The sequence below is a fragment of the Euprymna scolopes genome, chromosome 6 (genome assembly GCF_053919585.1).
Source record: "Euprymna scolopes isolate OS-2025 chromosome 6, ASM5391958v1, whole genome shotgun sequence".
NCBI classification, from domain to species: domain Eukaryota; kingdom Metazoa; phylum Mollusca; class Cephalopoda; order Sepiida; family Sepiolidae; genus Euprymna; species Euprymna scolopes.
This window is the reverse complement of record NC_136487.1, coordinates 15,816,785-15,832,701: the sequence shown is the minus strand read 5'-3', so window position 1 is coordinate 15,832,701 and position 15,917 is coordinate 15,816,785. Positions and strand designations below refer to the sequence as shown.

The 15,917-nt window shown below is 32.2% G+C and overlaps 1 protein-coding gene across 2 annotated transcripts in view; it reads right to left on the bottom strand.

Annotated features, from left to right (window-relative positions):
• LOC145277532 (neo-calmodulin-like) overlaps positions 1–15,917 on the bottom strand; it is a 332,153-nt gene that overhangs the window by 7,084 nt on the left and 309,152 nt on the right. For both annotated transcript variants that reach the window (XM_080128983.1, XM_080128982.1), the window contains one exon: positions 10,344–10,434. In XM_080128983.1, coding sequence (XP_079985109.1) covers positions 10,344–10,434 — 91 coding nt within the window. The remainder of the gene's footprint in view (positions 1–10,343; positions 10,435–15,917) is intronic.

The following is a 15,917-nucleotide window of genomic DNA, read 5'->3' as shown; positions in this document are numbered from 1 at the left end:
ATATATATATATATATATATATATATATATATATATATATACATATATTTGTTTAAAAATTTTTGTCTACGAAACTCCTCTGTCAGCTTTTGTTCTACAGACATGAAACTTCATATATAAGGTATTCTAACCCATGCAAAACTTTATATTTGGGGTTTATCCGGGGAAAATCGGTACAAAAGTGTGAAAATAAAAAAAAAGGAATTTGCCAGATGAAGGTCGAACCACGACATTACGAATATGCATGTATAACGCAATAGCTATTGGTTCATGTTTTAATTTTTAGTTTTGCAGCAAACATGTCTTCATAACTCAGGAATTAACGTCAAAGGAAGAAGTAAATCGTAAGCTAAACGTTTTGGTTTCGATTCTCGGTGATGGCGCACGAGTCGCTTTTTTATTTAAAAAAAACCTTTTTAAATCATTGCTATATATTCGGTCTAATATAATATGATAATAAATACGAAATCTGCATTAATAAAAATATCATATTTAAGCGTATTTTATGACCGGGCAATGCCGGGCGGTATGGTAGTATATATATATATATATATATATATATATATATATATATATATATATATATATATATATACAGATAAAAATAGTCGCTATGAGAGGGAAGAAAAAGGGAAAATAATACGGGCGGTTACATGTAATGCAAGAATGCTACCATATACTTAAGATAGAGGCTAAATTATATTATAAAAATATACATGAAATAATCGTTTAAAATTATCTGGATCGGATAGAAATACAGTTAATTCATGAGAATATATTAAAAGAGCAAACAAACAATAAGCAGGAGAGGAATAGATGCAGATACAAAGATAAAGCAAATAATGAGGAGAAAGTAGAATATAAAGATAAAGGAGAAGATGATGGTAACATTTCTATAAGGACCAGGAATTGAGCGTATTTAAATTTTACTCTTATGCTCATAATGGAAGATTATTTCGGTTTTGAAGTTTATAATGTTATTTTTAAAGAGAATATTTAGGCTGCCTCTGAAATGTAAAGTTGACGTATCTTAGAGCCGGGGTATAAGATTTAATTTTTTTCAGAATAGACTATCTCAAGGAGAAAGGTATATTACAAAACTGAAGGCTTTTAACTATAGCCGTTAAAGAAGTTCGATAGCTTTTGCTATTATTGCCTTTTTAAATATAAGTGAGAAGAAATCGGTATCTTAATTGGAAAAGACGACGCTTCGATATAGGAATAAGTTTTCGGGGGGGGGATGAGAGAATCAACTGCAATTAAAGGATTAATAGTATGGAAAGGAAAAAGTCCCGTGACATTATGGGTAGTAGACTGACTTGTAAAATTAAATGGAGGGGTATAATGGTTCATGGATTTTGGAAGAGGGCTAACATTTAACATTGAAATAAGTAGGGTTTGCTATTGAGAGTTTTCTATAAAATTTCTAATTTAGTCGAAAGGACAATATGAAATATGGTTTATATTATTAGTTGGGATAAAGTAGTCACAATGCATTAGTAAATTACGTCATTGAACATACAGTCATTGTTAAGGGGACATTGATGTGAGGTTTAGCAATTACAATTCGAGGAATTATCTGATTAATTAATTTCTATTGTTCGAGTTATTTATATTTTGTGCTATATTTGGCATAGTACGGAAAGAGTTTTTAATTAAATTTGCTGAGCAATAATTAGATTAGAGATGGATATATATAAATGCATTATATATAATATTTTTAAAATAAATATAAAATATTATTAGACCTAGAGACACTAGTGTTTCGTGGTTATTTAATCATAAGTGTAGGAATTGATTATTTCTGCTGGTCGAGAGATTCGAACAAAGCCATTCTTAACTTCACAATCTAGCATCTTTCCTCCAGGCCGCCTGGAATTAACACACAAATGAAAGGTAATTCGGTATTATAAATGCCATGTCAGCGGGCAGTCACAATAAACAATCAAAGAGAGAGAGAGAGAGAGAGAGAGAGAGAAAGAGAAAGAGAGAGAGTTTGTGTGTGAGAGAGAGAGAGAGAGAGAGGGAAAGCGAGCGAGCGAGCGAGCGAGAGAGAGAGAGAGAGAGAGAGAGAGAGAGAGAGAGAGAGAGAGAGAGAGAGAGAGAGAGAGAGTATCCAACGGCGGGAAGTTAGAATGTTGCATTTACTGTAAAGCTGACTGTTTTTCTTAATTCAGGCTAAAGCATGTGTGGCGAGACGAATTTTTATTTAGTATATATGAATACATACATATTTTTATTTAGTATATATGAATACATACATATTTTTATTTAGTATATATGAATACATACACCTTTGTTTTATTATGGAAAAAGGGTAACATTTTATAATAGAGCAGCATCAATTAAATGTTAAAGAAAAAGTATAAAGCCCAACATTTATTTTTATTATCCCGGTCATAATAGTCCATGGTAAGAGTGGGAACACTTTAAAAATGAATGGCAACAGAAGTATTTACGGCGGTTAGTTCGCATGCACTTTTGAAAACACATTACGTTTTAAGAAACAATATATATATATGTATATGTGCATTTATATATGTATATGTATTTATATACATGTCTATATATACATATATATGTATGCATCAATATATATTTATATATTTACATATATGTATATATACATGTACATATACATATATATGTACATATATGTATTTATATATACGAGTATATACACACATATGTATTTATATATGTATATATATATGCACACATATACGTATTTATATACGTATGTATATTTATATATACGTGTATATATACATATATATGTCTGTACATATATATATATATATATATATATATATATATATATATATACACACACGAGGATCGTCAAATAAATCTCGGCGTCAAAACCGTTTCTCCATCAATTACTTCGACTGCAACAAAAGAATTTCAATGTCGATAACTTGTCCTAAAAAAATGCTTACGGAATTACAGATGGTGATATCTTGTATGTTCTCGTCCCGCTTTTCTTTTTTTCCATGCATTGAACTATATATTTTATGTTATTTACATATTAATGGCCGACCTGAATAATAATGACACATTACAGGTTTTATAGGAACGGCGGAATTTTGCGGAGTTCTTATATATATATATATATATATATATATATATATATATATATATGAGCAAACAGTTAATGAAATATGTTAAAAAACACTTTGAAATGAGTTAAAAACATATTTAATCTGAAAAGGAAACACTAGATAAATGGATAGTCCTTAATCCGCGGAGTTTCGAAGAAATACTCTCCTTCTCATCAGAGGGTAGGAATTAGCAAAATGCGGGATCGGATTTTGCATGCAGAAGTATTTGATGAAACAGCAAATAAGTCAAAGATCTTACTTGAATACAAAATAAGTTAAGCAGAGGGAATATGATAAAGAAAAAGGTGATTACACATTAATGGATAGTCTGGTGGAAGATAAAAAATCCAGTGACGGTAAAATCCAAATGTAAAACTTCAAGAAAGTTAAAAGAATTTCCATTTGTACAAGTAAAATCCAAGGAAATCCCGTAATTGGAAGAAGATGGTCCATAATAATCCAAAGGCAGAAATCCATGGAATAATTCAGAAAAATATGTACAAGGAAAAAATAATATTAATAAAAGAAAAATAAGATGTGCTTTTCACTCTACTTCCGAGACATAACTATAAAAAAAAATAAATATTAATTCTTTAATATTTATAATTTACTTTAATTTTACCATCTTGGATCATTTTGGTAAATTCAATTGTAATTTTCATTTTATATATATATATGTATATATATATATATATATATATATATATATATATATATATATATATATATATATAATTTATTTTATTTTATCTGTTGATTATATCAATTTTTTATATCTAATGAAGTATTTCGGAGAATTACGTTTGCATATTATGTATTTATGTACGCATTTACATATTGCATTTTACTTAATGAATATCTCTCTCTCTCTCTCTCTCTCTCTCTCTCTCTCTCTCTATATATATATATATATATATATATATATATATATATATAAATATATGTATATATATATATATTTCATTTATTAATGAATATATGTACATATATTTCGAATCTTGCTAGATTCAGTCACCAAATTGGTTAAAGGGAAAATTATACCTAACTCGCATTTAGGTAAAAATGCACTTTCGTAAACAATTGAATTAATTCAAAACGTATCGCAAAAACAAAGACAAATAACATTTATATATATATATATATATATATATATATATATATATAATTCATGGCGAAAAACATGATAAGCCTGTGTGTGACATATGGTAAGAACATTTTACGACTTATATGGAGGTAAATAACGAAACATAAAACTGAAAGTCGCAATAATACAATAAAGTTTATTTTACCTATAAAAATTGCCGTTCGTTTTGTTGATATGAGCACTTATGATGACAGTTACATATATGGTGATATATATATATATATATATATATATATATATATATATATATATATATGTATGTATAAATTTATTTGTTAAAATTAAATTCTGAAAATCAAAATATAGACACATATATTCTAGTTAAAAATTTATTGTTTAACAAAAGAATATATACTGTGCCAACACCAAAAGGAATCTGGATTACCAAAACGCATTCAACACACCAACGAATACGGCCGCCCCGTATACTTTTCGGAATATCAATAAGGAGCAACCACGCATCTTTGTTCTATGGGATTACTGCCTTCTCCCCTGGATCAATATTCTGCCTACTTGGAAATAAAACTCCGGAGGACATTATACTCCTTCCGATAATGGACTGCCCAGGTTGTATGAAATTCCCTCTTCCAATAATTATTTTCATATAACTATCATTCACCACCAAAAAACTATTTTCAATATTTGTGCTGAAAATTCCAAGGATGGAATACTGTTGCCATATCTGGGCAGGAGCTGCTAAAAACAGCCTATCCTGCCTTCACAGAGTACAAAATAGACTTCGTGGCTTAGTGGGGGATGCCCTTTTCTCTACCCTGCAACCTCTCTCCCACAGAAGAGACGTTGCGAGCCTATCCTTGTTTTATCGTTATTTCCATGGCAGGTGCTCGTCTGAACTCCAATCTCTGGTCCCCCCTCGCCAATCTTTCACGAAAAACACCCGTCTAGCTGAATACACTGTGAAAAATTTCCCCCACTCTATATCTGTGCCTAAATCAAAACGCGGATTCCATGAATTAAGCTTCTTTCTTAGAACTGCACGCCTGTGGAACTCTGTTCCGTCTGCCTGCTTCCCTCCGGACTACAACTTGGATGTCTTCAAGTCCAATGTTAACAAATTCCTAGTGAACCGCTCCCTTAATTAAACACTTCATCAAATCTCCACATTAACGTAATGTACTTGCAATAACTCTTATCCCTGAGTGGCTTCCGGGCCTTGATAAGTGGTGATCACTGTGTAAAAAAAAAGCAAAATAAGTGCCTTTTCACATTGAACATTTTGATGACCGCACTTCATTTCCTCTGATGATATGATCCATTATTGAAAATCCATGGATTAAGGAAATTAATATATCCCCTCCTATATATTCCTTTTGTCAAACAATACATTTTTAATTCGAATATATGTGTCTATATTTTGATTTTCAGAATTTAATTTTAACAACTAAATTTATATATTGCTCTATTCTTAAATATTGAGCTTTTCCTTTTTGGCTAGGATTACCCTGAAAGTATTATCTCTAGTAATATCTATCAGGATTTTTCATCGGATTTTTATCTGTGTCTTATCTCGCTTATATATATATATATATATATATATATATATATATATATATATATATATTTGATATATTTACAGTGACTATTTTACACACACACACACATATATATATATATATATATATATATGGTGAACATTACACACACACATATTTGTGCTTTGGTATTTTGAGTCGAAACAACTAGTCAGGCGCCACTAATCTACTAATAGAATTTTATGCTTTTAAAAACTATATTTAAAATAAAAATTTATATTTGAAATATAATATATATTTATATAAAATTATTTTGATAATAAATCTTTTTATTAATTTCAATATGCATGCATACATATATATATATATATATATATATATATATATATATATATATATATAGAGAGAGAGAGAGAGAGAGAGAGAGAGAGAGACATGTATATATATACACACACATATATGTGTATATATACACATATATGATGATTGCAACGTCTTGTCAGACGAGTGCCACTCCCTCAGACACTTAAAATCTATGAGCCCATATATCTGAGGGAGTATCTATATACAGATGATGTTACAGAGTCTTAGTTTTGTACGACAGCTAAATCTCTCTCTCGGTTCAAAATTTTGAGATCCAGCAACAAGCAAGATAGCCAGCAACAAATTAAACTGCATACCAGCTTAATGCGGATACTGGTCTCCCGCTTTATGGGTTTTTAAATCAGAGATATGCTTCTCCTAGAAAGGTTGCCTTCACCACGTCTTACGGGAGCCCTCTCCACTCCAACACATATATACATACACACAAATATACACAGTGATAATTGGCCGTTGACCCCGGAAAAGGGTTCATTCCCCCTAGAAAGGTCTTGTTTTTAATCCTTCAGGGAGACTAGTTGCCCTCCTCACCAAACAAGTCTGGTGGGGGAACCAGTTTAGTCGCCGGTGACCCGACCATAAGGCAGGTAGTACTGGGTTACATGGTACCAGTAGCATATGACATAACCTGACCATATTAATATATATATATATATATATATATATATATATATATATATATATATACACACACGTTTCATCGTAACCAAGACCCTTCAATATCTCATCACCTCTGGGTTCTTGTATCTACCACGAGTCTCACTCCTAAACAGGATCACAAAAAAAGTCTCAAATCTAACATATCCCGCACTGTTGGCCAAGTTCCAACCTCTGTCTCATCGTCACAATGTTGCTGTTCTACGCCTGTTTTACAAGTACTTTAAGGGAATGCGCTCCGATGAACTTAAAGCACTTGTGCCTCCTCGATGTAAATGCCCCCAACTAAATCAACAAGTTGTAAAATCCTTCTTCGCTGTTTAAGTCCCTAGATGTTGAGAAACCTTCAAATCTAATAATTTATTCCCGCGGACTGCTAGACATTGAAACTCCTTTCCTGTTTACCCGACTGTATTAAACTGCAGAAGTTTAAATGTAACGTAAACAAGCATCTCACTACGCAAATATCCATAATCCCCTGTTAAACTGATCATAAATAGTAGTTCCTTACTTTTCAAGTGCCAATATGCCTTTTTTGTGGGGGGGGGGGAATAAAAAGAATATTGTTATAGTTAACTATATCATTAGACGCATTATTCAAACACCGGATTAAAATCAATGTCGACTCCAGCCGACGCCATTACTCACACAACCACTGAAACAGTTAGACTTAGAGAAGAGAAATAACCCTGTTATATTTATTTAATAAATAGTAAGTCTCTCGAGATTTCTCCTTCTCAAAAAGGAGTGAACTTTGCAATATAATATCAATGGTGTGTAGACAAAAAAAAAAAGAAAAAAAGAAAAAAGGATCTTCATAATATGATCCCTTTCCTTTCAATGCATACTGATGTTTAAGTAGCCAATGAAAACGCACACGATTTAGTAAATTGCCTCCTCCCCTAATAGGATTTTCAAGCAAAGTCTCCCGGTGGTTGCTGACGCCCCATATTCCGAATTTATTTTCCTATTTATTTGTCTCCCCACAAGAGCAGACATAGACACAAGGCCGATTTTTAATGTGGGGAAAATCCAGCTCCCCAAAAGGGGCATACTGGATTGGAACAAAAATAAAAATTGCCTCAGTAATGGAGGATTTCTCCTCCACTGATTGAGGACAGAACAAATGAAGTTTAGTATCAGACCAGATACTACAGTTTTCTCCTAGTCAAAAGGCCAAGTATATCGAATTTGTGTTCGTACGACATAATAGCTGATCTGTTTCTTACGGATATAAATGATTGCAGACTAAAAATAATTAAAATTGTAAAATATCGGACTTTCTTTAAGCAAAGTTTCCCGATGGTTGCATCGTGTCTATTAGACTAAACTGTATAAACTTCGATTCATAAACATATTTTTATTATAAATGTTCAAATAAAGGCCATATTTTTATTTTCTTTAATTTCAATAAATTGTTTCTTAATCTGACACGCCCGCAGCAACCGCCAGTGTGTTATTCAGTTGAGGAACACAAGAAATGGTCTGTTATCTGTCTGTCGATCTATATATATATATATATATATATATATATATATATATATATATATATATATATATATATACATAATGTATCTCGATTTATCTATCTATCTATCTATCTACATATCTCGATCTATCTATCTATTTATCTATCTAACTGGCGAGATAAACAAGAGATGAGATGTAAAACTATGTTTTGATAAAAGTTGTCAAAACATTATCGAGGAATAAAATGGACAAGTTGCACTGGAAGTTCTAAAAATAGCTGACCGGAAGGATGTGGTTGTTACCACGTGATCAGGTTGGCTGGATACAGAGCCGATTTGGAATTTGGACGTCAAAGAGAGCGGACGGTTTAACAAGACGTTCCCCCTTGGGAGGGAGATGGCGTGTCTCCAAATTGGAGATTAGAATTAACCACAAGCAAAGATACTCACTTTCCATTCTTCTGCGACCGACACCTTGAAAGTGAATAAAAAGTATATTTAAAACTACCCATAGTTTTGGAGTGAAATGAATTTGTTCAAACAGGTTTCCAGCTTCCCTCCAAGAACATATGAAATTCCAGGTGAACCACAAGACCAAAGACGCAGTTGATAAGGTATGTCGAATACATGTATCACACACACACACACACACACACACACACACACACACACACACACACACACACACACACACACACACACGCGCACACACACACACGCGGGCGCGCGAACATTTAGACCTCAAATTTGACGATTACAAAGATAATTTTAGGTTCAGATAGTGAAGAACCCAACAATAGACATTAGACACGTCACAGACAATAACACGATATATAAATGAATTCCCACAACGTAACAAATGGACTTTTCTTCGAGAAAGCCTGATTAAAAACAAAAATAATTATCTTGAGTCTACAATCATTTATATCGGTGAGAAACAGTCCACAGATAACATCCTCCGAACACAAATTCGGAATAGGGCGTCAACAACCATCGAGGGACTTTGCTGAAGAAAACCGGATTTTCTTTTCTGAGATAAGTTTTTACTTTCTGAATTCCGTACTAAACATCATAAAACTTATTTAATTAATTGGAATGTTTATTGAGATGAGTATTATTTATTCTTTTGTTTATTGAGATGAGTATTATTTATTCTTTTGTTTATTGAGATGAGTATTATTTATTCTTTTGTTTATTGAGATGAGTATTATTTATTCTTTTGTTTATTGAGATGATTATTATTTATTCTTTTGTTTATTGAGATGAGTATTATTTATTCTTTTGTTTATTGAGATGAGTATTATTTATTCTTTTGTTTATTGAGATGAGTATTATTTATTCTTTTGTTTATTGAGATGAGTATTATTTATTCTTTTGTTTATTGAGATGAGTATTATTTATTCTTTTGTTTATTGAGATGAGTATTATTTATTCTTTTGTTTATTGCGGACTATTATTCTCATCTTTTAGTTGTTGTTTCACGACGTTTCGGCCAACTATTCCTCTGGTCTTGATCAGGTGGTAACTGCGACGGGATAGAAACTCCAAGTCTCCTAACTGCATTCACAGCAATTACTGCCTTTCATAGTTGTTGTCGTCCCACCACGTTTTTGGCCAAGTAAGCCTCTGGCCGGCTTTGGGTAGGATTGAAATCGCTATCTTAAGACAATTCTCGTGAATTCTACTCAAAGCCGGCCAGAAGGTTACTTGGCCAAAACATGGTGAGACGAAAGACAACTATGGAAGGCAGTAATTGCTGAGAATACAGTTAGGAGATTCGGAGTTTCTATCCCGTCGCGGTTACCACCTGACAAAGGCAAGAGGAATAGTTGGCCGAAATCATAGAACTTGTTTCGTATTTAATTTTTTTAATCCTCTCTTCTTTATTCTCTCTATTTATTTTGATATTTCATCCATTTCTTTCTTTCTTTCTTTTTTGACAAACTTGTGCCTTCTATTTATGTTCAATGTCTGGAATTAAAATTCCCTTCCCATAATTAAGTTGAAAACAAAATTCTCTGGTTCGAGCTAAAAATGCTATTTCAATCAACATTCATGATCGACGTGTTGTTATTAAAGGTTTAAATAATATACTTACTTTCTTCTTCGGTTAGGTCTTCTCCCAAACATTGAATCACGACCCTCAAGTCCGAAGCACATATATAACCGCTACCCGACTTATCAAACATCTGAAACGGAAAATAAAACATAAGTCAAATTACCTAACACATTAGATAGGTGTTTATAGATGTAACATACAACCATATTTTTATATACACTTTTTAGATACAAGCGATTTTTCAGTTACGACGGATCAACCTGAAATATATTTTTACTGAAATTACGTGTGAGAACTATGAGTATCCCCATTTTATCGTGTAAAATCTCCAATTTTTTAACGCAGAATCGACGACGTCATCGTTCTGTGTGTAAATTTGACAGATGGTAAAAGGCGCTAAAAATGAATAATAGAAGTAACGTTTTTTGCTATTGTTTATTATGTGAATTTTATTGTAACGCTGTTGCTTGAGCGGATACCTCATGGCTCCGAAACATTCAGCCCCAGGCCAAGCTAATTACTACAGGGTGAGTCACGAGGATGCTTTAAGGGAAACAAAACCAATAACAACAAACTAAACAGATTTAAAGATTACCTTCCCAACTCTCCACCCCTTACTCAAGGAGAGCAAGGAGCGTTCTAAAAACACCCGTTTCCCCTGACTTACCCTATGGGCCCCGATGGCAATACATCCACTAGTTTAGCTCCGAAATATATTTATGTTATAAATTTCAAACAAAATATTTGTTTATTTCCCTAACATTATGTTGTGATTTGGCTTTCAAGTGCACTTGATACATATTTTATTTTATTCAAATTAAATCAACGTTTCTATATGGAACTCACACCCTTGACGATATATTTAAAAATAAATTGGATACATTACTCAAAATTCTGTGTTTAAAACTTCATATGAAGGTATATTGAAATTTAAATCATTTATATCTGGAAAAAAAATGATTAGTTTTAGAATTTTTTTAAAATTCAACTAATCATATTATATATTGATAAGAAAAGACGCTTAAAAATATTTCTTTCTCATATTTCGCAAAAATTTTATTTTATTCATTAAATACACTTATGCTTACGCTTTCAGAATGATCACTATATAGAAACGTTGTTTTAAGGCGTTGATAATGTAAACACGATTTCAGTCACGTGTAATCATTATTTGTATTATTACACTAAAATTTAAAAAAATATGACTAGGTTATTTTAAGCTTCTTTTGAATGGTACACACGATATATTGATTAAATTGACTTATATTACAGTTATATCGTGTTATATATAAGTGTGAATCCTGTGGTAAGCATTGGAGGTACCTAGAAAATTAATATATATAAAACTGTATTATTTTTATTAACATAATTATATATATATATATATATATATATATATATATATATATATATATATATATATATATATATATATCTGGGTGGTTATTTTGTGTATATCCGTTAGAAGTGTTGAGTGAAATTTGAAGAATAAAACATGTATAAATACATATGAAGCCAAAACTGCAACACGAATTTTTTTTTTTTATAAAATAAACAGATGTTTATTTTTAAAGAAATATATTTCGGAGTAAGACTCCTTTATCAATCATTTTTTTTCTTCTCTTCTTCCACGACATGATGTAGTGGGAGATAGTTCGATGAAGAGTCCACGTGATGTTGTTAATTGCGGGGTTTTTATGAAGCCGGATAGGTGACGCGTGGTCGCGAATTTTGAAAATGTATTTATAAATGCTTTATTCTTCAAATTTCACTCAACACTTCTAACGGATATACACAAAATAACCACCCAGATTTTCAAAATGCGCGACCACGCGTCACCTATCCGGCTTCATAAAACCCCCGCAGTTAACAACATCACGTGGACTCTTCATCGAACTATCTCCCACTACATCATGTCGTGGAAGAAGAGAAGAAAAAAATGATTGATAAAGGAGTCTTACTCCGAAATATATTTCTTTAAAAATAAACATCTGTTTATTTTATAAAAAAAAAATTCGTGTTGCAGTTTTGGCTTCAAATGTATTTATACATGTTTTATTCTTCATATATATATATATATATATATATATATATATATATATATATATATATATTAATATATATATACATATATACACACATATATATACACATATATACATATATATACACATATATACATACATATACACACACATATATATATACATACATATATGTATACATAAATGCATATATGTATACATACATATATGTATACATAAATGCATATATGTATACATACATATATGTATACATAAATGCATATATGTATACATACATATATATGCATACATATATACATGTATACATACATATATACATATACAGGGTGACCCCTCCCAAAGAAAACAAAAAAACAAAAAAAAAAGCTACATGGGGGCCATCTAGAACATGCTGTAGAAGGGAGAAAAAAAAAGGCCAAAGACCCTAGTGTTTTGATGTGATGTTTTGAATATAATAAACTAGTTATGACCAAAGTTTCATTTCATTCGGACAAAACACAAAGAAACGGAGCCTAATTAGAGTTAGGGCCCGTTTTTTTGGGTCACCCTGTGTATATATATATATATATATATATATATATATATATATATATATATATATATATATATACACATATATGTATATATACATATATGCATACATACATATATACATGCATATATGTATGCATACATATATACATACAAATATAAAAACTAAGCTGTAAATTGTCTATGGCATCATAGCGTAATTGGTTAGGGCGCTGGACTGAAATACATAAGGTCCGGGGTTCGAATCCTAACAACAGTCAAGCTACGCTGAAAATGAGTAGGGCTCCGAAACACGCGTGTCCGTAGATTACTATTTTATAAAATAATAAATAAATAAAAATACGTCCAAATAAAAAAATGGGCGACTTTCTTAGAAAAACACCGAATCTCCGAGGCGGAGACGTTAACCTTAATATTTTTTAAAACACCAACAACAAAAACTACGTAAACACATAAACGATAAAAACTAAGCAGTAAATTGTCTATGGCATCATAGCGTAATGGGTTAGAGCGCTGGACTGAAATACATAAGGTCCGAGGTTCGAATCCTAATAACAGTCAAGCTACGCTGAAGAGGAGGAGGGCTCCTAATACACGCGTGTCTGTAGATTACTGTTTTATAATATATATAAACACACACACACACACATATATATATATATGTGTATTTAGGCAGCATTCTTTCGTTTAAACAAACGTTTTTAAAGAGCTTCTGTTTTATTTGATTTTTCAAATTTTCTGATGATCTTTTTAATGTGTGGATCGAAAAATGATAGAAGTTTCGTGTGCAGTTCGAAGTTGACTGCAGTGTTGCTTTTCGTCTTCTGAGGAAGACATCTTCGGTAGGGCTGTGTGAGTATTAGTACGAATAGGGCTGGTAGGTTTTTATATACACATAGTAGCAACGGGGAATGCGTGCGAGTTGTGAGTGCCCAGCGTGGGAGAGGGGAGAGAGAGAGAGAGAGAGAGAGAGAGAGAGAGAGAGAGAGGGGGAAAGAGAGTGTCCCCAGTTCTGTGGTCAGGGCTGGGTCACGTCATGCAAATTGCATTGTTATGATCACTGAAATTATGCATTCACCTTAGGTTCAATCTCTCTGTTGCAGATATCGACGGTATGAGACTCTAAGAAAGTAACCTCTGTGATGGAGTGCGCTAGAAGCAGAGATACGTTATTGAATTCCTGGCAAAAGTACATTGAAAATGGTGGTGATCACATAGGAAAAAGAATTCTGGAGCATAAAAGGCTGCTCGTTTAATAGTACTACTCCCGTCTTCATAGCTCTTCATTCTTTTAAGTTTAAAAATAACGATTTTCTTTTTATATAAGATAGATAGATAAAATAGTTATGTATGGACACATGTTTTGCCGCACTACGGCATATCATATGCCAGAATTCAAACTCACGACCACAGAGCTTGCAGTCGGGTGCGTTTACCGCTACACCATGACTGTCTGAAAGTACATGCTAGTTATCGCTCGTCAAATCGTAATACTTTTGTTCGTATATTTTTAGCGATCAATTTCTTGGTATGAATTAGATCCCCTGGTACTTTGGGAGATTTTTCTCCCTTTACATACGCATTATCGCCCGCATTGTGCAAATATATTCACACACACAAAAATGATAAATGTATACATACATATAAATCGACTTATAATTTACAGCCCGACTAGAGAAAGTATGTGGAAAATAGCTTTTAAGCACAAACTGTTGGCTCTTGAAAGCGAAATAAAACCGTCTACATAAAAACACGCTTCATTAATATTAAAATAATCAGTGAATTAAAATCAAAAGGAAAATAATGAAAAGATGTACGTATGCACATTAATTAGTTTTACGGTAAAGATCGCATATAACGAAAACAGTATACAGAGTGTCCAAAAAGTCCAAAAAGTCATTTAAGGGTTTTGAACTGAAATAGATTCTTTTATTTTGATATCTTTCTGTAATTTTAACACAATCTGACTAAGACATTGGCATTAAAAAAAAATCAATACAAAATTCACACAATCTTTATTTATGAACAAAAATATCTTTTAAATGTTGCCCATTTTCAGTTTCGCTTCGCATATTTGTGCTCTTTCCAAAACATTATTCATGACAGATTACAGAATCTCTGGATTGCGATTTAACTCCCTTTTTTCTACGCTCTCTCACACTCTTTCCCTATTTTCATTTGTGATGACGTTTCGGGGTCTGCTTGCTCGCAGAAGATCAAGTACAGCTCCTTGTATTCACATCGGCGCACAATGTTTCGAATTGTGTTGGGTCTCTTACATGAAAATGTCGTCGATAAGCTGTTTTAGTCAAAACAATTAACCCCTGATTTTGTAAAATAATTTCACAATTTGCATGCGTTGTTCAATGCTATACTTATCTATAATTAATTTCCAAAATATTATCTATAAAATATCTGAAATAGAGAAAAAAATAATCATTAATGGTAAAATGACAAAGATTTTCAACCCATCAGTCACTTTTTGGACGCTCTGTATAAGGATAGTGTTTGTTAATGGAGTGTGGGTCAAAAAATTGTTTTTAATGTCACTCTCTGTGCGAAAAATTTCACTTTACTTTTTATATAAAGATAGAAGTCTTTCTTCGCTAGCTGTGTTTGCACATTTACGAATATTTAAACATAGACAATGATTAATTATTCCATAGTTAATTTTACTGCTGGGGTTTATTTTCTCTACTTTTCTTTCTCTGTGAAAGAAAACATGTATGTCAATCGGCGTCAGGGAGACATACAATAAAAAGAAAATACGCTCAAATACATACATTTATTAACACACGTCGACAATTGCAACGAAAACAGGTAAGACAACACAGCATACAATAAAAGGGTTTACTCACTCTCGTGGTGGCTCTAACATGCGAATCAGGTAATAAAGTTTATGTCTTACTCTGATGCAATTGAACATCGGCCCTACATGGGAAAAGCATGCGTTCGCCTCCCTGTTCTCTAGTTCGCTGTCCTAATAGGAAGTAACCCACCTGTTTCCTGGTAACCGGTGTTGTTTTCCCTTATTCAC